Source organism: Phaethon lepturus, unplaced genomic scaffold, assembly GCF_000687285.1.
Source record: "Phaethon lepturus isolate BGI_N335 unplaced genomic scaffold, ASM68728v1 scaffold14737, whole genome shotgun sequence".
NCBI classification, from domain to species: Eukaryota; Metazoa; Chordata; class Aves; order Phaethontiformes; family Phaethontidae; genus Phaethon; species Phaethon lepturus.
In genome coordinates, this window is record NW_010552624.1 from 10,959 (window position 1) to 26,283 (window position 15,325).

Consider the following 15,325-nt stretch of genomic DNA (forward strand, 5'->3'; position numbering starts at 1 on the left):
AGGTCTGAGGAAGCTCCTACATAATCCCAAACTGAAAACAGACTCAAGAGTGGAAGTCCATTGATACCATATTTATAGGTGGCTTTTTCTCTTTTCACAGGTGAGCTGAGCCAATTATTACTTTCCACATATTTCTGTGTCTACCCAGTTAATGCCTCCTTGCTAACAGAAGCTCAGTTATTATGAGAATCCAAACCTCCTTCTGACTGTGTATTCTCTAAACTATTTGCCCAGAGAAAGATTTTATTATCAAAGTTTGACATATTTCATCTCTAATCACATTCTTTATGCATTTTGTCTCTTTCATTACATGTTAATTTATAAATCAACAGGGTATTCATCTTCGCAGATTTTCTTGTGAAGCATGAGGTGGTCTGTAGATAAACCATTCTAACATTTACACAACTGCCATGGATTAGAACTTCTGTTTCTGGAAGAGCTCCTTCAGCTGTTGTTCACTTGTTGCTTCTTTTTGTTGCATCAGCTCCTTGGCTCCTTTGGTCACTCCCCAGCCATCTGGCTTTGACATTGAAGGACAATATGGCCTGCCTGAAGCAGGCTTCAGATTCTCCCAGTATTCTTTTCTTGCCCTAAAGAAAGAAAAGGAAATTTAGGGGATTTTCCAGCACCTTACAATACTAAAAGAAACGTGGCTTAAATCACCATTGCAAAGGGTCATCTAACTTACACACACTTGACTTTATATTTAAATATAGAAGTATGAATGAAAGCATGCAATTAAATGATACATGCTTTAAAAGTATCTTTTCATCCTTGAAAGGAACACTGTAAGCCACTCACCATTAGGAGCTGTTCTACAGCAGTCTGTCAGTTTTCAGTCTTAACTTTCATGAATTACTTCCACATTAATTTAGACCAAATCTTCATTTTAAAGAGGGATGAGAATTTCTGGAGCTCTCCTACTGCCCCTTCACACCTTTCCCTGCTCCCAGATTAGATTTAATTCTTCAAAATTATTAACACATGGAATGTTTACAGTGATATTTAGACCTCCATAGCAGTTAAACCAGTCTGCTGCATGGAGCAATATAACCCTTTGCAAGGAGTATGTTGGTGTGATTTCCAGTTCAGGTATACATACCTTGCTCTGACCCAGGGTTTGGTATGCATGCTGAGGCCATCGCCCCAGCTACCATGTTTCTCAGCAGCTTCTGGCAAAAATCCTCTTTCAGGACCCAGTTCCTCAGCTATTGCTCGGATATGATATGGCTCAAATCCACAGCAACCTCCAATGAAACGAATTCCTAAGTCATAGGCCTTTCTTGCATATTTTTGAATATCCCATCTGGTCACAATTCTTGGCTCCAGACCTGCAAAGACATTCATAACTTAAGTTTCCACCATGCTCCATTTCAGCACATTTTTCGGTAAGAAATCATGTTAAGACACTTGCACATTGTTTGCAAAACTGGTTGTAGATGTACATGTTTGAACTGTCTGAGCTACAGTTAGTGATGCACACTTTCCGAAGTCTAGCTTTTAGATTCTGCTATGCTTTGCTGAGCTATGCTTGTTGTAAGCTTCTTTGGCCTCACAAAACAGTACCTAGTATCTTCTGAGACTGGTCAAGCACTACGTCACTTGCTTGCCGTTCTGCCAGAGTTCTTAGTTGGAATATTGGAGTACTTCCAATGTTATGTCTGCATTTCCAAAAAGTTCCCAATAAACAATCAATATCTGGGAAATCTGATTAATCTGTGAAAGGAGAAGGCCCCAGCCTACCTGCAATGGGAATAAGCCTGCACATTATTCCTCAGGAATGCTTACTACTCTTTTTTCCATGATTAGCTAGTGGCAGCTAGTTGTTTCACTGACAGCTGGAATCTGTAGCTATTTCTTAGCCCAGTCCTTAGTTATAATCCCACCCATAAGCAGCTTTCTGCCTCAAACCACTTGATTCCTTGCAAAAAGATCTGTGTAGGTAAGTTAGGATGCAACCTTTATTTTGAACCTTTCTCCCTGTTGAAGTTTGTGAAGTAGCAGAGTGAAGGGATAACAGAGCTGAGAAGAAGGACTTGTGGAACGAAAGGAATAGAAAGTAAAAAGAACAAGGAAAAGCACATCTCAAAGGGAAGGAGGCACAAGAGTGGCAGAACTGGAAAGAAAAAGACCAGGAACTGAAGAAGAAGCCTTAAGGCATAAAAATGCAGTAATAAAAGACTAAAAATCCTCCCACTTCTTTATGCACATCTGCAGGAGATGAACCGGCATGGTTATCAGGTGAGTGCAGCATGATGTCTGTGCTCTCAACATCCTGCTGGGCAAAGAAGCTGTGGTGAGGTAGCAAGGCTCCAGCAACACAGCAGAGAGGTAGGCTTCTTCTCCCTATGTCCCAATGCCTAACATGCAAGCAGATGACACAAAGCAGATCTACTCTAAATCTAAGGTAAGAGACAAGTTCAGAAAATAAAAAGCAGAAGGAAAAAAATGAAATGTTCTTAAACAGAAGATTATTGGTCTCAGTGGGAAAGACTGGACAAAGGGAAAAGTAGATGGTGTAATATCAGAAGGAAAACCAGATGAAACTATCTTAGAAAGCTGTTAAAATAAAAGTAAGCTTGTGTACACTCCTGCAGATGTGAGAGAAAGAATCAGAAGCACAAATTCATTATTTCCTTGTCTCATATATCGTTAAAAAGCTAATGAAAAATCGATACAAACTGATCAGCTGTAACAACGTAGCATCTTGCAATCAATTTATACCTGCATAAGCAACCAAACTCCAGGGGAACAGTATAGAGTGTATCCCTGTCTTCTCCATCACCCACTGTCTCACAATCCATGGAACCTGATGAGATGCACCTGAGGGTCCTGAGGAAACTGGCAGATGAAGTTGCTAAGCCGCTGTCTATCATATTTGAAAAGTCGTGGCACACTAGTGAAGTTCCCAGTGACTGGAAAAGGGGAAATACAACCCCTATTTTTAAGAAGAGGAAAAAGGAAGATCTAGAGAATTACAGGCCCGTCAGTCTCACCTCTGTACCTAGCAAGATCATGGAGCAGAAACTCCTGGAAACTATGCTAAGGCACATGGAAAACAGAGAGGTGATTGGTGACAGCCAACATGGCTTCACTAAGGGCAAATCATGCCTGAACAAATTTGGTTGTCTCCTATGATGGGGTTACAACACTGGTGGATGAGAGAGCAACTGATGTCATCTACCTAGACTTGTGCAAAGCATTTGACACTGTCCTGCAAAACATCCTTGTCTCTAAAATGGAGAGACCTGAATTTGACAGGTGGACCACTCGGTGGATAAGGAATTATCTGGATACAAGCACTAAAAGAGTTGCAGTCAACAGCTTGAAGTCCAGGTGGAGACTGGTGATGAGTGGTGTCCCTAAGGGCTCTTTACTGGGACCAGCATTATTTATCTTTGTCAGGGACATGGGCAGTGGGATTGAGCACACCCTCAGCAAGTTTGCAGATGACACCAAGCTGAGTGTTGTGGTTGATACTCTAGAGGGAAGGGATACCACCCAGAGGGATCTTGTTGGGCTAGAGAGGTGGGTCCGTGCAAACTGCATGAAGTTCAACGAGGGCAAGTGTAAGGACACCTGGGTTGGGGCAATCCCAAACATGGATACAGGCTGGGTGATGAGTGGATTGAGAGCAATGCTGCAGAGAAGGACTCAGGGGTATTGGCTGATAAAAAACCGAATATGAGCCATCAATGTGTGCTCACAGCCCAGGCAGCCAGCTGTATCCTGGGCTACATCAAAAGCAGCGTGGCCAGCAGATCAAGGGAGGTGATTCGCCCCCTCTACCTGGCTTTCACAAAACCCCAGCAGGAGTACTGTGTCCAGCTCTGGGGCCCTCAGCATAAGAAAGACATGGACTTGTTGGAGCAGGTCCAGAGGAGGACCTTGAAGATGATGAGAGGGATGGAACACCTCTCCTGTGAAGAAAGGTTGAGAGTTGGGATTTTTCATCCTGGAGGAGAGAAGGCTCTGGAGAGACTTTAGAGCAGCCTTCCAGTACTTCAAAGTAGCCTACAGGAAAGGTGAGGAGGGACTCTGACAGCAACTGTAGTGATAGGATGAGGGCTAAGCATTTTAAAGTGAAAGAGGGTAGATTTAGAGTAAATATTAGAAAGAAATTCTTTAATGTGGGGGTGACTGGAACAGGTTGCCCAGGGAAGTTGTGTATTACCCCACCCTGGAAGTCTTCCAAGGCCAGGTTGGATGAGGCTTTGAGCAACCTGACCTAGTGACCAGGTGTCCCTGCCCATGGCAGTGGAATTGGACTAGATGATCTTTAAGGTCCTTTCTAACCCAAACCATTCTATGATTCTGTTAATCAGTCCTTGCGCTTCAGGAGCGTAAGGACAGCAACAACCTAAACTTTCTGAAGAAACAGGGATTGATCCTGCTGTAAGAATGGGCCACACATGTGGTGAAACATAGTGACTGAAAACAAGCAGTACTTTATGAAAAGGAGTTGCCACATGGATCACATTTTGTGGGATTTTCCCCTTCCCCAAATTGACTCACGTTCTATTTTCCATGCCTGTCAATGCATTTCTTTTCTTGGCTTTATTCAGAATTAAGTATCTATAGCTTAACAGTTTATGTTAACATTTATAGTAAAAAGAGATTGAAATTTTAATCAATTTTTGATAAGAAGATTGTAACTTATTCCTAGCTTTAGCCCCTCTGTATATCTACTCTTGAGATAACTGACTGACCAGGACATTTCTTTCTAAAACATTGCCCTTGATTAACTGGCGACATTTCAGAACAATTGCAGTAACACAGAAGGGAAAACACAGAAAACTGGAAAAAGTTCTACAGATAAATAAATGCTGCTGGCATCTAGATCCTGGAGTTTGCCAATACAACATAGCCAACGCTTTTCTAGAAACTGAGATCTTGCTGGCCTGTACAGAGGTTATGCACACTTCAAATATCTCAATACCTCTTTGTGCATATTCCCAGAGTTAACTGGGTCAACTTAACAATGATTTACCAAACTGCTTATCTGCCATCAGGTGATGAGCTGCTCCTTCTGGGTATTGAAAACATTCACAGAACGAGCCTTCTCCAACGGGACTCAAGAAATTTCTGAAAGCTGAGCTCTCATACAGATTGCTTATAACATACAAGCCAAGAACCATAACAAACCAAAGAGTGAATTTTTCAATTCACTTGATTACTTACTGGATCTGTTCTAGCTTTTTTTGCTTGCAATCAGAGGAGTTATATGAAGGAATTAATAGGGTGAGTTCCTAACACTTTTAAACATCCCAGAATATTTTCAAAACATGTTATTATCACTTAATGAATGCCTCAAGTTCATGCTTTATCCTCTTTGCTTCATTTATGTAAAGAGAAGAATTAAAAAAGATTCTTCCTGAAAATCACATCTATCTCTCAAATTTTTTGCTACAAATTCAAGTTTTGAATGTTTTAATACCTTATTTTATAGTCTGATCTTGAAAAGAAGAGTTTATGATACCCGAAAATGAAAGCATTTTTCTAATCAATTTTAAATGTTTAGGCTGATAGTTGTCCTCTTATATTAAAGGGATGTGATCTTCTACATCCCTGGTGGAAATAAGCCCTAAATACACAAGCCTTATATATACATAAAGTGGATGAATCTTTCAGCCTTTGTAGAATTTCTCCTGAGCATACATGTGATGAATCCATCTCCAAACTGCTAATCCATTTGTTAGCAACATTGAAGAACATATTCCCTCATCTTGTTTCTCTCTAATCTTCACTTATATTAGACAGTTACACTTGCAAGACCGAACCGTTCCAAGTGCAATAATCATGCATCTATATCCAGTTCCACATGTGCACTGTACATTAAATCCCTACAAAGGTAAACACTATAGGGCTTGTGGGACAGGTGTCACAACCCAGAATGCTGGGGAGGTCCAGTGCAAAAGCATTTAAGCCTGGGGGTGTTTTCAGTGTGTATGCATTGTTCATTTCTTCGGACTGTTTACAGCTGTCCTGAACAAGGCTCTATAGCATGAGGAAGAACCGCATTTTCTAACTGAGTTTCGGTTGTGGCAATTTAACTGTTTCCATCATAATTTCTCTTTCAGTCACACGATATGATACTACTGAAATATTCTCACTATGTGGATGATCTTTAATGCAATATTACACTGCAGTCCCTCTGTGGAAAATGCCAGACAGGATAATTGGGAGTGATCCTATTGTATAGAAGGACACCTTGCAGCTTCAGCTTTACTATAAACTGGGGGAAAAATGGAACAGACCATTAAAAAAAAAGAGAAAAAAAGGTACCCTTTTTCTTACCAAAGGGAAACTCTGGAAGATCAATAAAACCCTGCTTTCCACAATCAGGTGTATGGAAGGCAAGTGGTTGGGACATCAGGTGGGCTTTCAGTTTAGCAGCCTGTAAGCCTTCTTTCATCAGTCTCACAGTTTCCAGGGATGTATCTGGATCAAAATGGCAGTTGACTCCAACAATAGAAGCACCTAGGAGGAGGAAAATAACTTCAAGTCACATCTCCCCAGGAAGTGGGAGGTCAAAGTTCTTAGCCACAGCACTCCACAAGCAGAGCAGTCCATCTTTACATCAGCATTATGAAAAAAAGACAGTTGGGGTAGAGCCTGCCTCAATTCTCCTGAGGTTGATCATTCCATTTACATCTCAGTTGCACTCCTCTTTACCTCCCTGAGATGAATCACATCTCCCAGCCTCATACAGTTGCTTTTCTTATCAGTGCTTAATCAGTGAAGACTGATTACGTACAGCCATATAGGAACCTGCTAGCTATTTGCATAACACAGGTTCTGCCTTTGGATTTCAACTCTAACTCCAAAGGAAAAGAGCAGTTCAGAGCAGATATAATAAAACCCTGTGCCATCAATCATCATGCCCCCGATTAATTGCTTCTGCCACTCCCCTTGTCCTGCAGAAAACACAGCCTTCGATAAGCAAAAAGATTAATTTTTTCATCCTCTTATTCTCTCATCCTGGATCTGAACTGTGCTCTATACATTTCTAAAAACATGATCAATGAATCAAAAGTGGCTTTGGATACTGCTTGTGTTTCATAATTGTAAGCCCAGAATTTGGAGTTGACTCTAACCACATTTGAGTAGGTTTAGGATTTTGCTCCATTGAGTATCAGCTGCCTGTGGCTATTGCTCCCAGTACCATCCTGGTTAACAAGGATTTCATAGCTGTATTTTCATATGTCTTTTACAAGACTGCTCTAGTAAAGTATACATAAAAATTTCTCTACAGGGTCAAAAATTTTATCAGATATAATTGGGAAGCTACCTACTTGAGATACAAATCCATTTATCTCAATGCTTAATGACTTGACTTAGTTCCATACTTTTAAAGCACATACGAAAAACAGATTCTTACCAGCCTTTACCAGTTGGACAGCACATTGTCCAGGGGGCACACCATGCATGTCTCCTTCTGGACCAATGCACATTGTAGCTGCAACTGGCTTTCCAGATTCTTTTAGAACTTCAACTGCCCAGACAGCCTCTTCAACATGTTCAAAATACTGAAAGAAATTAAAACTGGACTACTTTTGTTCCTTCGATATGAAGCATAAACACATTAATCCAGACCTCAAATTGACCAGCATACAATGGCTTGATTCTTTTCTGATTTACACTAACAGAATTCAATTGAGTTCACTGACCACACACTTAAAAAAGGATTTTAAAAAGTCAGTAGGGAAACTAAATAAAAAATAATGATACTCTTGTTTCAGAATAATAATGCCCATACAGGGGGTTCAATCAGGGATTTATCCCCAAAGAACTATTTTCATCTAGAAAGGTCACCTTATGTTGATTGCCTATGGTGTATGGGAGGAAATAGGAACCAGTCAAGATCACATTTATCTCTCTTCTTTGTACCACTACAGAATTTGACTTGACTGAAGTAGAAATTTAGGTTTCAAGGTCCTATTCTAGGATGCTTGCAGATGCTGCTGTGCACTTAGAAAAACACCTTACATTACTGGAATAAAAGCATCGCAGAAAATGTTAAAGGAGGAAGCAATATACACTTGTACTCCCTAAAGTAGACGTCTTGAAGTTAACACTGTGCCAGTTGAAGGCAAGTACTTTTTTTACAGATTTACCTCTGCAATTAGGAAGTCCACATTCTTCTTCATAAAGACATCTAGTTGCTTTCGAAAGGCTGCTTTAACCTCTGTTTTATCCTTGCAGCTTAAGTATGATGGTGTTTGACTGACTCCTCCAGCCACTAAAGCGTCACCTTCATTAGCCACTTCTCTTGCAATGTCACAAGCAGCTTCATTCACTTTCTGGCACTGTATGAATATAGATTATGTCAGTTTTACCTGGTCAGATATGCATGTAATTTCAGAGCACAAAAAAGGACAAAAAGAGCCAAAAGCCATAACATCTTCTTTATATTTTTAAGAATTTAAATGGATTTTAAAATAATATTGATTAGGAAGATCAGCATCGTTAAAAAAAACCCCAAACATAAGGAAACAAATGTCTTGCCACCTCTTAACTTATCATATTATCAAACACTAAAAAAAAAATTACCTTTAATACAACTTACAAAAATAGTCTATAAAAAGCAAATATTTCACGTGAAGTGGAATTTTCTTTGCCTCTTAGAAAATGAGTTAGTTACTTTTATGTTTTTATTCTGACATTTTGTGGGAGACAAAATATGTAGTAATTTCAATTGATCTTTCATTCTTTTTAAAAATGTATTTTAGTATTTTGATAATTTTCAGAAGTTAAGATTTAATACTCATAAGGAGTTATGTAAGGCGTTTTTGAAAAGATATCATTAATTATCTGATGTTAAAGTTATCAATTTAAGAATAGTAGAGGGAAACTTATCACTATATGTGATTAATTAATCACCTAGGCTTAAAAACACGTTCTCTCTATACCTAAATCAAGACGACTAGAACAGCTTTGTGAAAAAGACGTTAAGCTGGGAAAAAACACTTTTGGGAAATGAATCATTATTTAGGATAGAAAACAAGTACCGATTAGAGCAGGTTTCTCTGCAGCCCATGGACTACTTAGAATCTACACAGGTTTCTCTCAGCTGAATTTTTCCATGGCTGCCACAAAAGACCCAGCTGATTTTTAAGGCTAACAGATTGTCTTCCGTTTGCACTTATGCCCAGGTACATGTTTGGGAACTCTGGGAGGTGGAGCCATAAACGAGTTAAAGCCTGGATGAACCTGCTTCTAAAACTGGAAGCAAATCAACCTTGAAAGCTTTCCTGCAATGCATTCCCAATATTAGGTGCTCTCCCAGCCCTTCCTATCAGTTTGCATGGCAGTAAGAGTTGCAGCATGGCTTGTTCCAGAGGCACTGTGTTTCTGGGACTACCACTTCAGACACTTAAATGTTGCATCTATTGAATGTAAAAGTACATACTTTCAGACAAATTTGGTCATATGATGTTTTGGTATGACCTCTTAATTAAGCCTCCAGTGTTTCCCTATTGTCCAGATTGTTCTAATTTCTGACTGGGGATACCTTCAAAGATATTCCTTCCTCCCTGCCCCCTGGAGAATCTTCTCTGTTTTGCAGAGGTTGAAATAGACAAAAGGACTAAACAAAGGAAAGGATCAGAGAAAACACTCAATGGCAAACCTTCCAGTCTCAAAGGAACTATCTAGAAATATTTGTGCCAGAAGTCCCAGTGGATCTGAGGCCTGCATCTAGTGAACACACACAACATCCTACAACTCCTTTGTGTAGGAGGTAAGAAAACATCAAGATGGTACTTCTGTTGCTGTAACAGATTACCCTTACACAGGAGAAGGGAGTGTTGACCACAGTGTATACCTTTTTGTTGTTACGTTATTGAAGACGTGGTTCTAAAAAACATTCTGTTCTCATTAGCCACTCATTCTCTAGGAATCGTCACCATTTTTGCAGTTGATTTGTTTCTCTGGATGTTAAAGTGGTTTTTTTTTTTCAACTGATTTTGCTCTCTGTGGATTTAGTCCTCCCTACACTCTTGGTATCAAACTCCACTAAACTAATCTCCTCAGATGGGAAAAATACGATGTAGGCAGCCTCTTTCCTCTCTTCATCCTTGCCCCATTTTGGGTTTTTTTGTCCTTCAACCTTGTCTTTCTTGCTATTCCAAACTCTGAAATTGCATCATCTCCTTCTCTGGTCCTCAAATATAGCCAAAACTCTTATGACAAACTGAATATACTCAATAATCTCTCTAATAAACCTTTTGAAATTAATCCATTTATTTCATATCTCCATCAAAACAGAGTTTTACTCACACTTATTTTCTCAGCTACATAATTGCCCCTGTTCTCTAGTTTGTCTTCACTGGCATAGAAGGTGAATGTCTGCAGAACATTGGATCCAGCTCTAAGGAATTCCCGGTGAAGCTGACGAACTGCAAAGTATTAAGAGAGACATTTGGTACAGTTGTTACCGTTGTTATCCCAAAATTAAATGTTTATTGAAGTAATGCTACTGTAAAATAATTGATACAGTGTTTACTTGGCGAGCCATTATGAGAGAGTAGAAGCAGTACCCCAGTGTGTGTACAATTCCTTTCTTCTCACTCTCAGAACATTAGGTAGAAAACTTTCTCCTTAATTATTCTCTGCTAAGAATGACTGAAGATCTCTATTTAGTTTATCAGTAGATTCAGTTTTGCATGCCACCTTGCCTATCTTCTACTTTCTGCAGTCCTTCAGACCTCCCAGTATCACTTTATAGAACTGCATAGTGGTTTAGGAAAGGAAGCAGACATCTGACAAAAGAACGGGAAAGTGTAACACAGAATACCAAACAAAAAGTTAACATTAACAAAAATACCAGACATCAAATGAAAAACCCTTATTTTCTTAGCTTCTAGGGTATGAAGAAGAAAACAGAAGAAAGTACCATGGCAACAAATTTAGGGACAAGATGATATTTATATGGAAGAACACAGTGTTCCATTACCTCCTCTATTTTGTATTTTTTAGTCTGCCCCGAAACCTCCAGCTGAGTCTAGTCAGCCAAAACCAAAGCTCTATTTTGCTGCTTACATCACTGTAAGCAGCATACTGCAGTCACCACAGTGGGAACAGAACAGGAGCTGTCAATTGATTTTATATGTATACCCACAGAACAACAATTATAATAATTTCTAGAACACTACTGATCATGTAAGACAGAATTAAAAAGCTCAACAGCTTATACCAAATACAGGAATAATTTATTCTCTAGATAAATTCTCTGTACACAAACACAAGAACATTGCAGTTTGTGGCAGATATGTGGAAAAGTTTTCCTGAAGCCCTGGTTTATCATACCTCGTCATATAGAGACAATCTGTTTCATTAGGGAAACATGTGAATGTGTTATGAGAATACAATTACTCCCTTCAGTGGCAACAAACACAGCCTTCTATGTCAGAGAAGCTCAAACAGCAGTTTGAGTTAACTAGAGTCAATCTGTATACATGCAAGCATGTCTGCTTTCAGTGAAGGTAACAGTGTAGTGGCCCTTTTCTCTACTAGTGCAGTATTTAATTTCTAATTACAACCTTGGGTAACCACAGTGTGATTTAACACAACGCTGCTTTTCCCAGCAGTCAAAGACCTGTCCAAGAACACAGATTGTATCAGAGCTACAGTTCAAAAAGTCCCTGGAATCTGCCTGAATTGCCAGCATAAAATTTCAGTCTTAAAACCTTTATGCAGAGTCCAAAGATTCCTAGTGCAGGGAGTATTCTTCTTCCTACAGCTTTAACATAGGCTACTGATCCCAACAAAAAGGGCTGTCTGTATGTTTCTAGTGTCCTGTAGCTTGTTTCTCTACTCTCCCCCATGAGAAATCATTAATGAAAACTCGTCAAGAAATGGGAAAAGGAAAAAAGAATCTACCAGTATTTTCACAAATGCTCTATGACATTTCCATAATAAACAAGATTTGTTTATCCCCATGGTTAGTGCTCTTTAAATATGGTTCTTGCATTCCTAGAAGAACACTTGGGATTTGTGTGAATAAGGATCGTCACATAGGTAGGCAAATGAAACATAATCTAACACATATGAATAAGGAACTTCATATCCCAAACTGTCAGGTATGTGAACAGGAGACTCTTGAATGGGTCTACATTTTGAGGGAAAGAATAGTGTTATAAGTATCAGCCTGACTCTCATTCAATCCCAGGCAAATCGTTTTTGCCAGCGGAATATACTGTTACTATTATCAAGCCCACAGCAATCTGCACTATCAAATACCCAAACCACTCTAATTTACTTCTTGTGTAACTTCCAGCATGTTACTGAAGCTGTGTTTTCCTCCACCATTTGAGAAATGAGGATAACAACCACATATGAGACTAAACAATTATTTACAATTTGACGCATTTTAGGAGTCAGATGTGTGACACTGAGTTTTCATTTCAGTCCACCTTGAGTTGGACGTTTCACAAAAGACACAGACTTAAGCTAACAGGAGATGGGGGCAATAAGTGCCTATGCATATTGCTCGCTACAGACAATACCAGACCTGGCTCAGAAGAAATATAGATCTCATTTCTAAATTTGTCAGTCTGGCAAAACTTCTCCTCTCTTGTAATGGAGATAGTGGCCTTGAACTCACTCTTTTTTTTTTTCCATTCCTTGCTGCATTCTCAGAACCTCCCTTCTTCTCTCTTTCCTTACACAGACAAGAAGGTCTGGTAGTTGTATGGGTTTTACAGCAGCTGGCTCAGCCAGTTGCGCCTTCTGTTCTTTACACCTGCTTTTAAAGTAACATGACCCTTGAGCATGCAGGAGCAAAAAGCAGTACTGGAGGGAGGCAGCACACTGCGCTAAAAGAAATGAGCACATTTCCAGTGAAGGGTGTATTTATAAATAGCCTATAAGGGACTTATGAAAATTTTATAACTGTTACAGACATGAGCAATATGTTCTAGCAAATCAGTAGCAATTCTCAGAAGGCTGGATTCTAACTTATGACTACTGATCACTTAAAGCAAATCTGTGTGCCAATTTAAGCCATCAGCAACTGCCTCTATGTAAGGTAATGTCTTGCATTACTCATGGACTGAGACCTGCACTTCCTAAAAGGACATGTGGAGAGGGTCAAGGATTTTGAGTTGCAAAGTAAGCACAGGGGAAATAAAGAGGATGGGATAAGTGCTATGATTTGTAAGACTGAATGTGTAGGGGCCGACAAGGGTAGAGGTGGAGAGAAACAGGGAGAGAGGTGATGGGATGTCTTTTGGGGAGATCAGAGTCAGCAAACTAGGTCATCATCCTTTAAACCTTTGCTGGAGTTCTGCATTATCTAAGGCTGTCCGTGATCCTAAGTTAGGCATGCTACACATCAAGTGACACTTGAAGTCTGAGAAGGATTAGGGTAAATAAACAGGTAAGGTGTACAAAGTAATGTAACAGAGAGGGCTAAGACCTCTCTCCTTCTTCCCTTCATCTTCCTTCTTCCCCATGTATAGAGGAAAAAGACTAATTTGGAAGGGCAAACACTTAAAACAGAACAAAGAAATCTTTTTTCCCCAGGATATTCTAAATTGGCTTGTGGCATTAACTACACATCATATTACTAGGGCAAATGCTTTCTTGTAATGAAGCATACATGGATAGATAATAGCATCTGCTTTTGCACTATTTATGTTAAACACTATAATCTTTATGCTGGAAGGCATAGAATGATTGCTCATTTTGTCTCCCTTCACTTTAGGAGCGTTACTCCATTAAATGTTTATTGCAGTTCTTAAGTTCTTATGATGTTTATCTTCCCCTATTTCACAGTGAAGCCAGATACATTAAATATTCCTCTTCCATTCCATTGTTTATTAAGAGCTGCTATTTTCCTGCAAGGATTAATAAACAAACTATATTAATTTATAACAATATAAAAGAAGTCCTAGAATGACTAGAACATGGCAAAAGAGACAGATAGTTAATTGCAGAATTCTTTTTCACAAGATGTTTCAAGTGATAAGCTTTATAATAGCTCAAGGACAGACTAGACAAATCCATGACAGAGAAAAGACTGGGAGAGCAATCTGGAGAGGTATCACTATGTTTGCGCTACTCATATTCTTACTCAGTCAACTGCTTTCGGACAGTGTTAAGAGCAAGAAAAAGGGATAAGATGAGCATTTGGTCTATAGATTCTTTGGCTATTCTTAGCAGTGTAATTCTACAATGTCAAGGAACACAAACCTACTACAAATTCCTACACATTTATTATTTATCCAACCATGTTTACATTCACTACAGGATTACCATTTCCCAGTAAAACTGACCTGCTTCTGGGTGTTCTACCGTTGCTTCAGGAGTCCAAGGCCCAGCTTTTACATATCCCCTTTTTTCAAGAGCAAAGACAAATCCTCCATCTCCAATCACAATTTCTCCAGCGTCTAAACGCTCTAGAATACCCTGAAGAGAGCAGGAGAAAGAGTTAACAATTACAGGTCTTCAGTTTTGTCAGCTTCCTTTGTCTTTGTTGCCATTTCCTCTATTTGCAAAGCAGACATAAATATTTGTGGGCTACCAGAAACATCTTTGCCATAATAATAAAAAGTAATCAATTTCCATACTGAATTTCTCTTTAAAGAATGGTAGATGGTCTGTTTTTGCAACATAAGGCTTTAATATGTGCATATATATTACGCAAGACTTTTCATTTGTCAGTTTTATTGTATTCCAGTTTTATTGTAGGCCCCAGAACTAGGGGGTCAATGGTCCAATTTCATTCCTATGAAAATAAAACACCACCTTAAATTCTCCTGTAAAAATGAGAAACTTCTTCAAATGAAACACTAGTATCACTGATGTCTTTATTAGCTCATTTGCTCTTTAGCTACTAATGCCATCTTGGCAGAGCCTCAGCACAAGTAGCTTGTGACAGAATGCGGCACAACAAGCATCACAGAAAAGTAAGCATGTAACATTTCCCTACCAAATAAGACATATCAAAATGCTGGCCTTCATTTTCTGACAGACTTTTTAACGGTCTGCATTTGCTTACCTAGAGTTACAGAATGAAAGAAAATCCTGCTTGTTTTGCACAGCCCTGAAAAGTTTTAAGATGCCAAGTTACAAACCTTATAGCACTCTATGATTAACCTTGCTTCTGCCTTGAACTCCATGCTATCGCAAGGAAAGTGGTAATTATGTTTTTGCAAAATCAAAAAACATGAGAACATATACTGGTTGCACCTAATATATGTTATTTTTTGTATTCCTCTCCTTGCTCCACTGGCCTGTTCAAGTTTTCCAAAAAGTACCTTGCTATTACACTAAATAGTACTAATTTATGCAACTGGATTACAACCACAATTCTGTTTAC

General features: G+C 39.2%; 1 protein-coding gene across 1 annotated transcript; it reads right to left on the reverse strand.

Annotated features, from left to right (window-relative positions):
* Positions 1–225: 225 nt before the first annotated feature.
* Positions 226–15,125, reverse strand: LOC104615204 (betaine--homocysteine S-methyltransferase 1). Its single transcript, XM_010291278.1, has 8 exons — positions 15,081–15,125; positions 14,280–14,412; positions 10,282–10,400; positions 8,118–8,309; positions 7,382–7,529; positions 6,298–6,480; positions 1,103–1,331; positions 226–590 (listed from the first exon to the last, which is right to left on the reverse strand). The coding sequence occupies exons 1-8, from the start codon at positions 15,123–15,125 to the stop codon at positions 416–418; spliced, it is 1,224 nt and encodes a 407-aa protein (XP_010289580.1). The 3' UTR covers positions 226–415.
* Between the last annotated feature and the right edge of the window lie 200 nt (positions 15,126–15,325).